The sequence below is a fragment of the Monodelphis domestica genome, chromosome 3 (assembly GCF_027887165.1).
Source record: "Monodelphis domestica isolate mMonDom1 chromosome 3, mMonDom1.pri, whole genome shotgun sequence".
In the NCBI taxonomy this organism is placed as follows: domain Eukaryota; kingdom Metazoa; phylum Chordata; class Mammalia; order Didelphimorphia; family Didelphidae; genus Monodelphis; species Monodelphis domestica.
Genome location: NC_077229.1, coordinates 500,911,356 through 500,928,856, shown reverse-complemented (window position 1 = coordinate 500,928,856; position 17,501 = coordinate 500,911,356). Strand labels below are relative to the sequence as shown.

The 17,501-nt window shown below is 36.2% G+C and overlaps 1 protein-coding gene across 3 annotated transcripts in view; it reads right to left on the bottom strand.

The window, feature by feature from the left end:
* ADAMTS6 (ADAM metallopeptidase with thrombospondin type 1 motif 6) overlaps nucleotides 1-17,501 on the bottom strand; it is a 353,046-nt gene that overhangs the window by 140,132 nt on the left and 195,413 nt on the right. For all 3 annotated transcript variants that reach the window (XR_008917943.1, XM_056824863.1, XM_056824862.1), the window contains exon 10: nucleotides 7,841-7,987. Coding sequence is in view for 2 of the 3 variants with exons in the window: in XM_056824863.1 (XP_056680841.1) it covers nucleotides 7,841-7,987 (147 nt within the window). In the remaining variant the exon portion in view is untranslated. The remainder of the gene's footprint in view (nucleotides 1-7,840; nucleotides 7,988-17,501) is intronic.

Genomic DNA, 17,501 nt, shown 5'->3' with positions numbered 1-17,501 from the left:
ATTGGACAAGTGGTTAACTTTATGAGTGAGGCAACTACCTCATTTAAGCATCGCCTGTATCCATATTCTTAGGATATTGACACAAAGGTGTCCAAAATACTGTTCTTGTCTTTAAGACCTTTCAACAGAAAGAAGCAGATCTAGTCATTGGCCCAGAATCACCTGGCCTAGACCATGTATGGCATAGACTTATCCAAAAGACTGACTTTCCTTTTAGAGATTTATTTAGAAACACCTCATATTCTGCTAAGGTTTGAGTATGATGGAAAAAAAGCTTTTAGAGGTCTTTTTTTGTTTTTCTTTCAGAACTATATTGAATGAAAAATCATCATACAACAATATATAACACTAGAATAGGAGTAAATGAATTAAATATAACATGAAATACCCCAAGTGGAGCATGCCATGAATTTACTAAAATCCATCATTATTAGAGGAATATAAATATTTTGAAACATGATACCAAAGAAGGAAGGTTTCACTGGGTTTGACTGAGAGCTCTCCTCAATGTCCTTTTCACTAAAAGTATCATTCAGCATTTCAAGTCATTGAATCTTAATTCTCTTACCAATTAAGTTAATCGTCATCGCCATGATTCACATACACTAGAGAGATACTATCTCAACTGAATAAAGATTATTCTGAGGATGGAGGATAGGGTCTCTCCTCCTCAGCCTCTAATCAACCAATCAAGATTATTAAGCCCAGGCACTGCATGGCATGCTGGAGAAAGAAAGGCAAAAATGATAAAAATCTGTGCCTTCAATTTGCTTACATTCTAATCTGTAAAAGTAACTTTTTAAACATATTAAAGCAATTTACTTTGATAATGACTAGAAGCCATCTTGTCTTCATTTTCTCAATGTAAATAACCAATCTTATGACTTCACCAAATGAATGAGTGAATAAATTGCCATTAATTTAACTTTGCAAATAGAACAAAAAATTTTCTGGTCTACAAAGATTTAACCAGTCCATTATCTCTTCAAATACATAAATAACAATCTTTCTTTTAAAAAATAATTAACATTATATAAACTATAACTGACCTTGAAATGTAAATTTAATCTGTAAGGTGGACTTACTTGTCTTTGTGTTTTATAATAATCCTACCTTCCTATCTTGCATCAACTGTAAAATTTTAATTAATAAGAATAGCTGGCAGCTGGAGTGATTGGGTTAACTAAATATTAGCTAGAGCATTTAGCGGAAAGAATTCTTTCTTGAAAAATCTTTCTGAAATTCTGTATTCCAACAGAATATGTATATTCTTATATTTTTTGATGACTGAAAGACTTGTACTGTTCAAAAATTATCCTAAGTCTGAATGTATATTGTATTTTGTTAAAAGTTAAGCCATTATATAAACTTGTTTTCTTGCTACTTGTCTCTTTAACATAGAGGCTGCATATGGGGTGAAAATTCTCATTTATTTATGATTCTGGTTATGATTCATGTAGGTTTGCTGTATCAATACTTAGGCTTTTGTATTTTATATCATTGCCGCTGGCGATAAGAGTAATGACATAAAGAAAACTTTGTATTTTATCTTTGTTAAATATAGAATACTTATAAAGAATCATTATTTGGGTCATAATTACTATTAAATAAATTTTCCATTCTGTTGACACAATTTTCAGTCACAACTAAACAAATTTAAAATGACAACAGTCCATTGTCACTAATGTAAAACAAAAGATTTTGATCAACCTCATATCCTTGATCCTAATAGATTCAGACTATAGAATGAGATTTACAGTATTGTGAAATATTGATAATTCAAGGAATCTTAAAGATTGCCTAGTTCAATGCTTTCATTTATATCAATGAAGAAACTAAAGCAGAGATGCTCATTGAATTACCCAATGTCACACAAGAGGTGGTGGCCCAGGAAGTGAACTTTGATTCCTGGTTTTCAGTCTCATTTTCTTTATACTTTTCCATGCTATTAGTACAGTGGAAAGAGAACTGAATCTAGGGTCAGAGCAAGTTACTTCTCCTCCCTGAACCTCAGTTTCCTCATCTATAAAAAGAATAGTTGGACTACAAGATTTCTCACATCCCTTCCAGTTCTAAATCTATGAGATTTAAATTTTTTATATGTTTCACAATTTAAAAAAAACAACTTCAATTTATATCCATAGCAGAGAAGAAAATTAGCAAACTCAAGAACTATTTCCATTTATATTTCTACTCTTCAGGCTAATTTTGACCATTAAGTTTAGAATTTCTGTATTCTAATGACATGCGCTTTCCTACAAGTATCATATTTGACACCAAGAATTCAAAATTAATAATACTTTATGGTCTCATGACTTTAATTCAGGCTTGTCATCTTCCTTACCTAGATAATTAGCCTGGGAAATAAGAACAATAAGAGAAGCATAACTTGTAGATTTCCTAATCTTCCTTACTGTCCACATTAGCCAAGCTTCTGTCTTCCACACGTTCCCATGAAGTCAAGTGGATGAGCTTGAAGAGTATCTGATGACTCCCCTGGTCATATTTTTTGGTTTGCTTTCACTAAGACAATTTGTACTCTGCTTTTTAGACCTATGGTCTAAAACATAGTTGGGCCAATCTGAAAGCCAAATGTATCTTTTTTTAACTTTGTTCAAAACTTTACTGTGAAAAAGGTAATGTTTTCATGCCATCTTGAAACAAAAACAAAAAATCCAATACATCTTTTTTTTAAAAAACAACAACCCTTGCCCTTTGTCTTAGAATTAATTCTAAATATTGGTTCCAAGACAGAAGAACAGTAAAGGCTACACAACTAGCGTTAACTTGCTCAGGGACAGACACACAGGTAGAAAGTGTCTGGGATCAGATTTGAACTCAGGACCTCCCATATCCAAGTCTGGCTTTCTATCCACTGAGCTAACTACCTGTACCACAATACATTCCTATCACAAAAAGAAAGCAAAAAAAAAAAAATAGGGAAAAATAGGGAAAGGATTATCACAATCTACTACATGTAAAGACATTATTTATAGGGATTTTCTATCAAATTTTTCATAGAATTGGAATTATAGTCTTCTCTATCTTCAATTACCTTGATTCAAACCTCTCATTTCTTCTGTACTATAGGTACTGAGTATAATGCCTTTATCTTTTCGATGGGTTTACCCAAAGACAGTTAAGATTATTATAATCAGACTAGATTTTTTCAGGGTTGCAAGAACCATGATAATGCTAATTAAATCACCCTTGTTCTTTCTTTTGTACACCATTAAAATATAGTCAGATGAAGAGATTCATAATAAAAATGGAGGATTGCCACTGAAATGGAGGGAAGACTGCCAAATTATTTTCTAAGGCACACTTAAAAAATAAAACCAAAATATTAAAAATCCTTCATTCTGCAGAGTCCATCTTTCTAGAAGGGTCTATCAAGCCAATAGTTGGCTTCTTTTTTCTATAGTATATTGCCTTTGAATATTGCTAGCCCATAAGAAATATTAATTAGTGTCTTGATCACCCTGAAATTCTTATTTCAGCCTCCATGGGAACTGGTTCTGGAGCCAGGCTCTCAATTTTTTCTTCTCTACTTCACTTTGGGATGTTAGATAACAATTTGCTTCCCAAATTTTCAGCAACCCGCTTTTTTGTGAAAACGACTTGTCTGTATTTAATTTGGAACTGCGAGAGTCTGATACATCTCTCTAACAATTTAAACAAATTTAACAGGACCTAATTGGCATCATCGGAATAGAGCATTATTTGACTCAAAGAAGCCCCAGGAATTGTTGAAAACTATTTGAAATTGCTCTATCCTCTCTCTAAATGGTGGGAAGTATATCAAATGTGGCCTAAATTCCTTTTGGCTGCCCTCCACTGCCTGGTAGACAAGCTCATAGTCATCAATTGGTGTGAGCCATAATACCGGGCTCATCTTCTCCTTTCCTTTTTTTTTTGTTTAAGTTAAAAAAAAATAGTCCCGCAGGCAGATAGGAAGGACACTACCTGCAAAGCCGTTGTCGGAAAACATCAGAAGCTGGCATAACTCGTCCATTTTAACGGAAATGGGTTCTTTATTATTTAATCGGGACGGCTTCTGGGCGATTCATGAACCACTTATTGAATCACCGAGTTTAAGAAATCTGAAAAAAAATATTGGGAGTTGGTAAACACCACCTCCTGATGGATTGACAGCACTTAGTGTTTCAGAATGATACGAGAGAAACTTGAACGTAAGTTTACTGGCTTTTATGGTCAAGGAATCAGTTTCAGCCTAACATAGTGAAAAGCGAATTTCCATAAATCATAGAAAGCTCATTGTTAAAATTCACCGTCATCTTTGGCCCAGCCAGGCACTAAGGAGAAGGGATGCATTTTGTTGGCTGAGCAGAGGTTTCTAACTAATTCATCTTTCGAAGTTCCTTTTTCTTGAGGAGAGAAACCAAATAAAATGATATGAGTCTTCCTGAGCCAACTTGAAAACATAATTGTAATCATAATTACTGATCAGATATTAAAAATATCACATGTGGCTAGTAAAGCATTTAGGCTTAGTGTGTGACTAAGAAAGAAGAAGAAAAATCTAGTGAAGTCACTCTTCTTTCTTTGTGCTCCAATGAACTGGTCTATTTTAAGGACCTTGAACAATTTTTTTTTAAACGCATGCTTGGTCAAATTGTCACTAGAATTTTTTAGTTTGCATGAAAAGCAATATTCTCCCAGGTCTCTCCCAATTACCTCTTCTATCCATCTTTTACTTGGAAAGAGAACTTTGGGAACAATCCTTTGATTCCGTGAGATGGGAATGTTTTCACAAATTATAGGATTAGTAATCCCATTAGACTGTCATAACAATCACAAGATCATAGATTTGGAGCTAAAAGGGATCTTGGAATCGTCTAGTTCCATCCCTTCATTTTAGAAATGAGGAAACTGAGACTAAGAAACATGTAGCAACTTGCCTAAAGTCACATAAGTAGGAATTAGCAGATCCCCTGACTCCAAATGCAATCTCTTTTTTTTCTTTTCAACTTTTATCTTCTGTCTTAGAATTGATATTAGGTAACATTTCCAAGGCAGAACAGTGGTAAGGGCTAGGCAATATGGTTAAGTGGCTTGCTCAGGATCATCCAGCTAGGAAGTGTCTAAGGTCAAATTTGAATCCAGGACCTCCCATCCCCAAGCCTGACTCTCTATCCAGTGAGCCACCCTACCGCCCCTCAATCACAATCCCTTTTCTACTGCATCAATGTTCCCCTCTCCACTCATTCTGGTAAATTCCGTTTACCCACCTTTTGCCTTTAGGGAAAGTCTAGATTTCTTGCCTGAATAATGCTGCTTTGGAGGGATTTTGGCTCCATAATGGTAAATTCTACTTATTTTGGCAAATCTCACCATACCAGGAGGATTGAGCTGGATCTGGCCACAAATTCATAGAGTCCCTTTTGGAGTGACAGAGTGGCTATAAATGGTTTTAGTCAAGCAATTTCTGACAGAAATTCAGATTGGGGGCATGTGCTGAGTCCAAGCAGGCAAAAGGACATTAAAAATGAATCCTAAGCCTCATTAAGTCTCTTAAAAAAATTAAACCCCAGAAAATGTATAGGAATTCATGGGTATGCCATACAATTTATCATTCTAGTGGCAGATACTTAAGTTGACTAGTAAGTGAGGGCTGCCAGAGAATGGGTTCCAGTTCCATCTTGACTTAAGATCTGGAGAAAAGCAAAATTATATCAATGTTTAAAAGTCTGATTCTGGGATCAAGTCATCTTGTAAAATGACAATCTTCAATGCTTTCTGTAACAAATGCCCCCAAGTCTCTCTTTGTATGAATTTTCTTGGTATGCAAGGACAGTATAGTCAATTATTGCTGAGATTAGAAAGAGCCTCTTAGTCATATGATAGGTCCTAAACTGGATTATAAATCCGAGGGGTCAGACATGAGGTCCTATACAACCAATAAACACTCTCAAATGCAACCTGAACCAGATGAAAACATGATTGGGAAATATTTAGCAAAATACATTTTTAAAACCAATAAAACAGAAATGATATCACATTTTAAAATTAAATCAATGTGTAACTCACAGGGATCTTTATGTATGGTACAGTGACTCCCATTTCTATTTGAATTGACACCAATAGAGTAAGAGACTCTGGGTCCCTGAAGATTTTGCCAGCGGAGCATAAAATCTAGCAAGCCCTACCGAGTCAGAAAGGCAGTAAGTCTGTCATCAAAGGACCAACCTTGCTAAATTCAGAGCATCTCATCACCAGATGTTTATTCTATCAGATGACTAATTTTTTGGTTAGTTTAGAAACTCATGAAGACCTGCTAAGATATAGAACCGTTGACATCTGCCTTGGGGGAAGGAGTACCCATAATGATAAAATTATAAGCTCTTGAAATAGTGGAGAAGTATTTTAAATTTCTGCCTTCTGAATCGACTCCATCTCTAGTTCATTTAAATATTTTTATTTTAACTAATTGATTGAAATCCTTTTGAAACACTAGTGTTGGACAGCTGGACCCAAAATTATGTTTTGAAATTGTTTCACAACAAACTTATACAGCTAGGGCCTGATTAGTGTGAATAATAAATCTCATGAAGTTGGTAATGTTATTTGAATTTTCACAGCCTATTTGCAGTGGGCTGGAACCAAATTTTACATAAGTATAATTCTGGATAGTACAAATTTGAATACGTGTGACCACTTCATGGAATTCATTATTTATACTTTGAGCTATCAGGAAACATGGTTTGATTTGCAGCATATCTGAACCCATTCTCCAACAAACCATGCTATGTCTACTATACTTTAACTACTGAATTTTTTCTCTTAAGTAAATACAATCTTAAAAAGAGAAAAATGAATTCTGTAACGGGAGATCATGCCAACATAAGTTCTGGGCAAACTCAATTTCTTTAAAAAAAAAGGAAACAGAAATTGGAAAAAAAACCAACAAGTTCAGCTGCTCAAATTTTCTTTAGGTCAATCTGCCATCTTCACAAGGTGCGTCATCTTCGAAGATAACTTCACACAAAAGAATTGAGGTTAATAGTATGAAAAAAACCCTGACGCCTCTAAGACACTATTCAAACTTAGTTTCACAGGTGAGAACTGGGAGAACATCTGCTTTCCTGGGGCAATGTACACCTCTGCTAACTGATAACTGTTCTTCTGAAGTAAACAGACTTGTAATACGCATGAAGGGACTGAAATAATAGCTTCATGCTAGAAAGATGCTAAAAGTCATTTGTTAGCTAGTTTCTAATCTCTGGCAAAGAGACATTTTCATTGTCTTTAAGGGGAACTCCCTAGTTGTTTACTAAATTGGTCTGTATTTAAGGCCATTCTTGACCTTATGTACAAGCCAAGTGTAGCTAACACAATTTTCCTTTCAAAATTTTTTTTCAGGTGGTTGGCCCATTTTCCGACCAATATGGTTCTTGAGTTTTTTTCTTTATTATTAAATGCTTTGAAACTTCTGAGATACTGTTTCTCCACCAATGCAAGTTTTTTAACATATATCTGTAAAATATGTTTGTATATAATAAAGAAATCACATAAATTTGAATTCTGTAAGACATAGCTTCATATTTTTAAATGATTCTTATCATTCATATATTTAACAACTTCCCACCCATATCCCTGCTCCAACTTCTCTGAAATCTCTTTAGCAGACTATAATGCCATTTAAAAAGGAGGAAAAAGAACTTGCCACAACATAATTTTGAAAACAGCCTGGGAAACATTACTGGACCTCTGCTAATGTCACTTATCATACAACCTATGAAGCTCTAGAGTCAATAACTGGGCTTCCATTGATGGTTTATTTCTGGAAATTCATCATTCCTCTCCAAAGGTTACTTACTCTAGAAAGCTTGTAATGTAGTCCCTGCTGCAGGCAGACCAGGAAAAAGGGTTGGTGTTTGCAGTAATGTGAGCTGCCATAAGTTTTGCTGCTTCATGACCTTTGGTCCCACAAGAATTTCCAATTCCATCGTGGTTCATCCCAAAACTGTCCAAGAAGAGAATCAAGAACATGACACAAGAAAATGAAAAGTGGAAATGAAAAAAAGTATACGTAATTTTCCTATAGAGTCCATCCGATCTGTCGATTCCTCTGCCAGTACATGACTTATTGGATTCAGGATCGTTAACTGAGAGCTGGAAGGGACTTTAGAGGCCATCAATTCTATCCCCCTCATTTGACAGAGAAGGAAATGAAGGCCACTGTTGGTCAAATTTGCTTGAAATTTGCTTGAGTTCAGAAAGAAGAAAGTACTAGTGGTAGAATTAGAGGCTGACTCCAGAGCCAGTCATCTCCATTGTAGTATACTGTGTCTCTTAGATTTGGATACTAAAACACAATTCTTTTATACTCAGTTCAAGCTAAACACAATTTGTGTCTATATGGCATTTATAAAGATAATGATGTGTACACAACTTATTTAAGAACTCCCCAGTAAAAATCTTTGAGTCTTTTCATAAATAAAAACGTAGGAATACTAGTTTATGAATTTTGCACTTTGATAGGCTAACACAGATGGAAGATGCCTCTCATTCCTCAGTAACTCTTTATCTACAAAACAGAACTCAGAACCCAGGTTTTTCTTAAATCACAAGAACATATTCTCATAATCTATGTTTCTATTAGTATATTATGCTTATCATAAAGCTAGTTTCCATGCTATTGAAAAATAAAACAGTCAATAAATATGTCAGTGCCTGCTATGCATACAGAACTATGATAGGACCAGACCCTGACTCAGCTACCTCTTCATATGCAACCCGATTGGTCCCAACTTCCTTCATGGAGCTTTCTTGTCGGGGGCCATAAAAGATCCCAGATTAGAGTAGTTGGCATCTCTTAAACTTGGTGGGTATCTGAAACCATACAAGACACCATGCCCTGATCACTGATTGGCCACACACATTTCCTGATATGGAATGGGGGCTCTGTGAAAAAGAGTTAAGTGCTCCTGTGTCCTTGCCCAATATCTTTGCTGTGAGGGCAAAGTGAGCCTTCTCTGTTAAATTTCCAGTGACTTGCGAATACTTCATTTTGTCCTAACAGAGAATGAACCTGAACTGAGAGGACGTTGGCTTTAGAGCTTTAAAAAAAGGTTAAATTAGGCACAGTGATGAACACAAATAAACAAGCAGCCCACACAGCTCCCCCTGCCCTCAGGGAGCATGTACACAGATGAAAAAAACAACAGTCTAAAGCTGAATTTAAGTACCAGAGGATTTTTACACATATATACAGGGTCTCCTAAGCATTAAGGGGAAGGGGAAGAACTCTGAGTTGAGACAAGGAAAACTTCATGAAAGGAGTAGGGATGGCTAACACTGAGACCGAAAAAGATAAGGGAAGGCAATCAAAATGAAAGAAATGAGGGGTAGTATGGAAATGACTGATAAAAAATAAAAAGGTGTCAATAATTTTTAAAGGAGAATCTAGATTTAAACATTTCAAATTTGAGATGCCCAGCACATAGCTGGAAATTTTGAACTAGAACTCAAAGAGAGGTGAGGTCTGGATCTTAGGTATGCATAGGGTATGGACTGGGTGTGATGGTAGAGCTAGTCAGTATTCTATACTTGCCTATGGGATGAGAAGATAAATTTGAGAGTCATGCAGAAATTAGAACTAAATCTAAGGGGAGCTGATAAGATCATATATATATGCATATGTATGTATGTGAGAGAGAGAGAGAGAGAGAGAGGGAGAGAGAGAGAGAGAGAGAGAGAGAGAGAGAGAGAGAGAGAGAGAGAGAGAGAGAGAGAGAGAGAGAGGGAGAGAGAGGGAAAGAGAGAGAGAGAGAGAGAGAGAGAGAGAGAGAGAGAGAGAGAGAGAGAGAGAGAGAGAGAGAGAGAGAGAGAGAGAGAGAGGGAGAGGGAGAGTACAAGAGAAGACTTAGGATGAAGTTTTGAGGTACACTTACTATTAGGCAGGAATTTGACTCTACAAATAAAACTTAAAGGGATTGATCAGATGTGTAGGAAGAGAAACATGGAAAAGTATTATGATGAAAATCCCAGACAGAAGAGAAAAACAAGAGGGGATAGTCAACAGTACCAAATGATGCAGGAATGTCAAGAAGGCTAAAGAATAAGAAAAGTATTTACCAATAAACTGATCATTGGTTAGAGATTAGAGAATGCAGTTTCCAGTGAGATGCTAGGTTTCAAGGAATTAAGAAGTGGGTGCAAGCTGAAAAAGTGGAGGACACACATATCGTCATCAGCTTTTTTTTTGTCTTTTTTTTGGGGGGGGCAATAGGAAAATCGTATGTCAACAAGAGCTGAAAACTAGGGAGGGGTATAGTTAAAGGGATGAACTCCTGAAGTAGACAGAAGGAAAGGAATTTTAGCCTGAAGCAAAATAGAATAGAATGAGGGACAAAGTAGAGATGAAGGAGTATGGAACTGGGGTGGAAAAGTTTTCAATGGATAGCCTTAACCTTTTCAGCAAGTATTAGGTGAACTTCTTTGTTGAAAGGAAGAGGTGCTCTAGGTATCTTGAGAACAGAAAGGAATATTTGCTACACTTACTATGGGGAGCAAGATTAAGAGTGTCAAGGAAGAGTAAGAGAATTGCAATTTGTCATTGGGGGTTCAAGTGAGATTAAATGGCTCAGTGGATTGAAAGCCAGGCCTAGAAATAGGAGGTTCTGGGTTCAAATCTGACCTCAGACACTTCCCAGCTGTATGACCCTGGGCAAGTCACTTAACCCCCATTGCCTAGTCCTTACTATTCTTCTGCCTTGGAGTCAATTGACTCCAAGATGGAAAGGTAAGGGTTAAAAAAAAATTTTTTTTTTAAATTTGCATTAGACTCTGTCAGAACAATTGTGTGACTTCCTGCAGTAGTAATCTTATAATAACCAGCAGAAGTCTGGTAGATTATAGGTTAGGTATATTAAATCTGAGGCCATAATAAAACATACAAATGGAATTATCCAGTAAGGAGATCAAAATAGGAGTAGGGAATGCTAGAGATGTTGATTTCGAAGTCAGGGGCACAAGTAAGATGGCTGAAGCCATCAAAATAGATGCGATTTTCCAAAGAAGAATGTGTATATCAAAATCAGGCAAAGAAGGAAGAAATTTTGGGGTATGACCATATTTAGTAGTTGGATGAAAAAGGAAAAAAAGTCAGAGATGAAGCAATCAGTAGGGTAGAAAAATGACCAAGCTAGTGCAATTCAAGTAAACCAAGGGAAGAGTGACTTTCAAGAAGTAAGGGTGGCCAGGGTCACCTGCTGAAGAGGAATGAAAGAGAATAAGAGCAAAGAAAAATAGACATATAGAGGAGCATATGTTACCTTATAGAAGGGCATATCTCACATTACAGAAGTACATATACTGCTCTATTGTCTATTGAGTTTTCTCAGAATAGCACTGTGATATTGATGCTGCTAATATTATCCTAATTTTTAAAAATATCACTGGGTTATAGATTTAGAGATGAAAAAGATCTTAGAGTCATCTATTATTGCAAGTAAAGATCATTTCATTTTCCCAGGCCCACAATCTAAGCCCTTCATTGTTCTCTGAAGAGTTTTCCTCCACATTCCCTTCTTGCTTTATAAGTCATTCTTGAATAAGAAGGTGACCTAGATGATTTCTATGGTCTCTTCCAACTTGAAATTTTATGATTTTATGCCAACTCAGACTTAATGTTTTAGCTAATTGGTGGATGAGAAGGAAAGATAACCTGTTCCTTTCATCTGCTATAGGTCAATTTTCAGTAAAATTTGTTTGGAAAACTCTAATTATGACAGAAGAAAATAGTTTAAAGCATTTAATATATTTCCTCCATTTCATAGTCATAATTTCTTTGCTGTTCTGTAAATATTATTCATTTGTGAATGTACACACACTATTATTGCTTTTCAGTGATTTTCCAATCATGCCTATCCCTTCATGACCCCATTTGGGGTTTTCTTGGCAAAGATAGAATGGCTTGCATTTCCTTCTTCAACTCATCTGACAGATGAAGAAACTGAGGCAAACAGACTTAAAAACTTGCCCAGAGTCACACAGCTAGTAAGTATCTGAGGTTAGGTCTTAATTCAGGTCTTTACTGTAGCATATAATTAAATATTTGCTATCATCAAATATTTTTTGGATTTTAGTGCCATACTTACATAACCACAAATTACTTTATTCCATTAATACTTTATTTTTTATTTCACCATTATCCTATATGATATATTCCTTTTCTGGGCTTTTCCATAACCATCTCACTGCCAGCATCATTCAAGGCAAAAACATTCAGAGATCAAGGGCAGGATGATACCTGTTCCCTGGACTACCCCCCAATTCCTGTGACCTTAATATTAGATATCCTCAGCCTAAGGAATGGTTCCAGATTGGGAATAGTTGGGTAATTCAAATAGATAAAATTCATTTTTAGCTTCTGAACCAAAGAAATTCAGCAATGGAGTTTTACATATGCTCACAGGTGCTTCAAGATCTTTCTAATTCTGATCTTAAACAGTATTTCTTCTAGAATGTCTCATTTAACTAAAAAGAGATTAATTCTCTTAGTTTTAATAATGCTTTTTTTATATGTTACAGTTAGAATGGATGTCCTCAAATTATTTTTCCTAGTTTTCCATAAAAGTCAAACTCTCCTAGTTCATTTACAGTTCCTGGATATGTCACCAATTCTCCACATACATTTGAAAAAAAATTAACTATACTAATTCAGAAGCTCTGCTGAGATTTTTAATTGTTCTGAACTAAGTGAGCAGTAATTGACAAAAATTTATTGTGAGTATTTAGGGTAGCCAGTATTGTTTTACTGACTTCTTATCAACCCATCTATGGCTTTCCTCAGTTTCTAATTAACCATTAACTTTATAAACCTTTGTTTCTATATGTTTTATTAACTTTCAGAACCATTTTGTTCTTGGGCACCTTTTTACTAAACTTGGCCTCTGTTTATTTAGCAAAAATCCCATTCTTCTTCCCAAATACCCTTTATGTGCTGTATTGACAAAAATTATTTTGTCTCATTTGATTTCAAACCCTTTGTTTTCTTATCACTTGCCCTAGAACCATAAGATCTCAGGAGTGGAATGAACCTTAAAAGGTCATCTAGTCCATCTCTTGCAATCTTGGGCAAAGCCTTACCTCAATCCATCAACCAATCAACCAACTGATGGGCCAACAGATAGTTACTGAGTACCTACTAAGTCCTGAGAAGTAGCACAAAGAATAGAGTGCCTGGCTCAAAGTCAAGAAGACCTGATGGGTTCAAGATCGGTCTCTGACGCTTACAAGTTCCTAAGCAAGTCAGTGAATCTCCATGTGCCTCAGTTTAACTGTAGATCATATCTACAAAGTCAAGAACAGGTTGTTGTTTAATATTCTATGTGAGATTCTGTGTAATTATAAGAGAGCATAAAACATAAGTCATTACAGCCTGGTGGAAATTACAATCACAATGAAGATGTGAAACTAACCCACATAAAACATCTAGGGAATATAAGATAGTCCACAAATACATGTTAAATCTGGAGCAATAGGAAATAAGAGATAGAAGAGTTCAGAAAAGGGGGAAATCAACTTGAGCTGGGGTGGTCAAGAAGGTTTCTTTCCAAGAAACATGAGATTTCTGCTAGACCTTTAGAAATAAAAAGATATAGAAAATAGTCATTCACATTTACATCGTGACAAGACTTATAAACTACTTTCCTTGGAACAAGTGGGCCCTCTGAAGTTCAAAGAGTCTATCAAGTCATTCAGTCTGGTCTATCAAGTTACTAAGCACCAGGCAAAGGACTCCAGTCTTTTTTCTATTTATTCCCTATGCCTTCTCCTGACTCTAATCATGTTAGGAGATATACTTCCATCTACGTAGTCCAGGACAGTGATTTTCTCATTGTAGCTCACTACATTATTAAACACTGATCAACTTGCCATTTTGTAATTGGCCATCAGTTTACTGTTCCAGGCACACTACCCTGCATTTTTGCTTATTAAACTTTTTGAATTTAAAATTTGCTCAATTAAACAAAGTCCATTTGCAGTGTGTTCCTGTCTTTAAAGACACCAAGCCACCCCATTTTGGTGAGATCTGAAAATTGAATGAGCAAATCCTCTATTTCATCATTTGAGTCACTAAAAAATAATCCTTAGAGACACATATCCCATCCCATCCCATGAAGGAGAATATTTCATGCTTAATTCTTTCATTGATTTGCTTATACTAAAGTTATATCTTTAGGTGACACATTAAGGTGTTAATTTTCAACTCTTTGACACATTCACTTTTCATCCATCAATGTAAATGAACTAGAGATTTTAACTGCCTTAGCCCTTAATATTGCCATTTGCCTCCAGCAGCCACTAGCATCTTGCCTCTCTCTAATGAATCCTCAACCTTTCCCTCTCCACTTGCTGCTTCTGTTTCTGCTTCTGCTTCTTCTTCTCCTCATTCTCCCTCTTCTTTTTAACCTTTGGTCTTAGAACCAATGCCATGAATTGGTTCCAAGGCAGAAGAGTGGTAAAGGCTAGGCAATGGGGGGTTAAGTGACTTGTCCAAGGTCATCCAGTTAGGAAGTGCCTAAGGTCACATTTGAACCCAGGACCTCCCATTGCTGGGCCTAGCTCTCAATCCACTGAGTCACTCCACTGCCCCCTACTTTTCAAAAACATCTCTTCTCTTTGTTTTCATAAAACCAAAATTCTTCTCTTACTTCTCTGGCTATTTCTGACTTCTTTTCCTCCTTACAACCCCTAAATCCCAATCCATACTAATCCTCCCAACCCCAAGACCCTGTCTATGGCTCTTTCCATTGGCTGTCTCATCTACTCTTCTAGCTTCACTGTCACATCTAAGAAAATGAATTCCAAATAAGTATGTCCAGACTAGCCTCCATCCTCCTTATATTCTCCAGACTTCCCATTTATACTACATAAATGATATCCTGACCTGGATGTCCTAGAGGGTATAACATGTACAAAAATTAATTTATCTCTTTTACAAAACTGGCTCTTCCTAATGATTTCCTTCGATCATAGACATAAAGCTAAAAGAAAACTCAGAAACCAGCTAATATAAAAAGACCTCATTTCACAGAAGAAATGGCACCTTTGGGTTTAAATGAAATACCCAAGGTTACTAGGTAGTGAAGAGATAAACCAGGATTGGAAGGGAGGTCACTAACTCCAAAAGCAAAGGTATTTCCACCTGATCACATTACCTTTTAGTTCAATGGCACCACCATTCACCTAATCACCCATGTCTGAACTCTTAGCTAGCTTTCATTTCTCCATCAACTCTCACATATTAACAAATCCAGTCAATTCTACCTTTGTAATGCATTTTACATCTGTAGTCTTCCCTTTATTCCTATTGCCAGATAATGAGTTTAAGCTTTCATCACTTAAGCTATTATAAGAGCTTCCTAATCAGTCATCCTGTTTCCAGTCTCTCCCCCTCTAATCCATCCTTTTACCATTGCCAGATTCTTTTTTGGTATGCAGGGATCTGATCATATCACTCTTCTCAAAAGACATTAGTAACTTCCTGTGGCCCATTTGGTAAAGACTCTATGCCTAGAGTCCAGGGGCTTCCCCGGTCCATCTGCCTCCCTTTCCAAGCTTGTCCTGGAATAAAAGGATTTGAGAACAGGAAGGCACATCAAAGTCTATCTAGTCTATGCCATACTTGAATAATAATCTCTCCTATAAAATAGCAAACAGAGAAAGGTCATCTGGCCTTTGCTTGAAGACATCAAATGAACAGAACTCCCTCCTTCCCAAAGCATCCCATCCCACTTTGGGGCAGCCTTAATTGGTAGGGAATTTTCTCTGATATTAGGTCTAAATTTACTTCTTTGCAACTCCTACCCACTATTACTACTATTCATGCCCCCTGGGGCCACATGTTGACCTTTCAAATACCTTGGACAAACCTATCATGTTCCCAGAGTCTTCTCTGTTGTAGGCAATTCGATCCCAGTTCCTTCCATTGATTATCATGACCGAGAGTCAGGGTCTTTCATGACCCTGTTGGCATTTTTCTGGATGCTACTGAGTTTAACAATATCCTTCTGAAACTAGGGAGCTCAGAACCAAACACAATGCTCCAGCTGTGGTCCGACCAAAGCAGACTATGGAAAAACTCATCTCTTTATTTGTAGAAATGACACCTTTCTTAATAAAACTCAAGATCATAGTAGCTCTGTTGCTTTCTTGTCACATTGCTTCCTCATACTGAGTTTCCAGTTTATAAAACTTCCGACATCTTTTTCACAAAAACTGTTGGAGCATGCAATTACTTTGTACTTATCTTGTACAATCTTGTACTTAAGAGATTGTTTTAGGGGCCTTGCTATGAGGTTTTACATTTGTCACTACTGAATTTCCTCTTACTAGATTCACTTCAATGATCTAGCCTGGTCTTTTGGGGTTCAGACACTAGCATCTAGTATGTTAGCTATCTTTCTCAGCTTGTGTCATCTACAAATTTGACATGAAGGCAATGATGCCATCTATTTCTTTATCCAGATAGTCACAGATAAAAACGTTAAATGAGATAATATTTGTAAAGTGCTTAGCACAATACCTGGCACACAGTAGGTACTTAAGAGATACTTATTGTTCCCTTCTCTCTCCCCCTGCCCAAATGGCATAGAGGCACAGGCTTCCCATTTGAGGTATTCCAAAGGAGTTCTCCTGCCAGCTGACACCAAGCCATTAATAATTACTTTTTATGTGTGGCTAATCAATCCATTTTGAAGTCATTTGATTGTACTATCAACTAGCCCATGATTCCATCTTTTCTAAAAGAACAGCATTCAATACTTTCGTAAACTATGTCTACAATATTGCCCTAATTGCCACTTTAATTGCAACATTGTGAAAAAAGTTTGGAAAGGTAGTTTAAAACTAGATTGTGGAGGGCACCAAATACCAGGAAAAGAGGTTTATTATCTAGGAAATGGAGACACAAACAAAAAAATTGACAAAGAAAACAAAAGTTGGAAATGGGCCATTTTAGAAAGGCCAAGGAGAGAGAACATTGAAGGTGTGGACTAGCCCAAACTGTTGAAATAAGATAAGAAGTTGGAATTATGTGCAAAAAAGAACATACATCACTTTTTTCTCTCACTGCTAGACATATATTCCAGAAGGCCAATAATAAAAAGAGATCACATTTATACTGGAATATTCACAGAAATAATTTTTGTGGTTACAAAGAATAGAAATAAAAGATTGGGATTAGTTTAGGAAATGGCAAAAAATTGTGGTATAAGAATGTAAAGAAAATATAATTTAGCGGTAAGAAATAAAAAAAAAAGTAAATAATTCAAAGAAGCATGCAAAGGCATTTGAACTGAGAAAGAGTGAGGAAAATTATATATACAAGAATGTGAATGGAAAAAAAGAAAAAGAAAGGGTGAAAAACTGTGAACAAAAACGCAGTGCCTGTATCTTGACCATTCTTATCCTTCCCTAAACCCAGGTATTTTCAGATAGAAATCTATGCTACTTTCTCAACTAAGTAG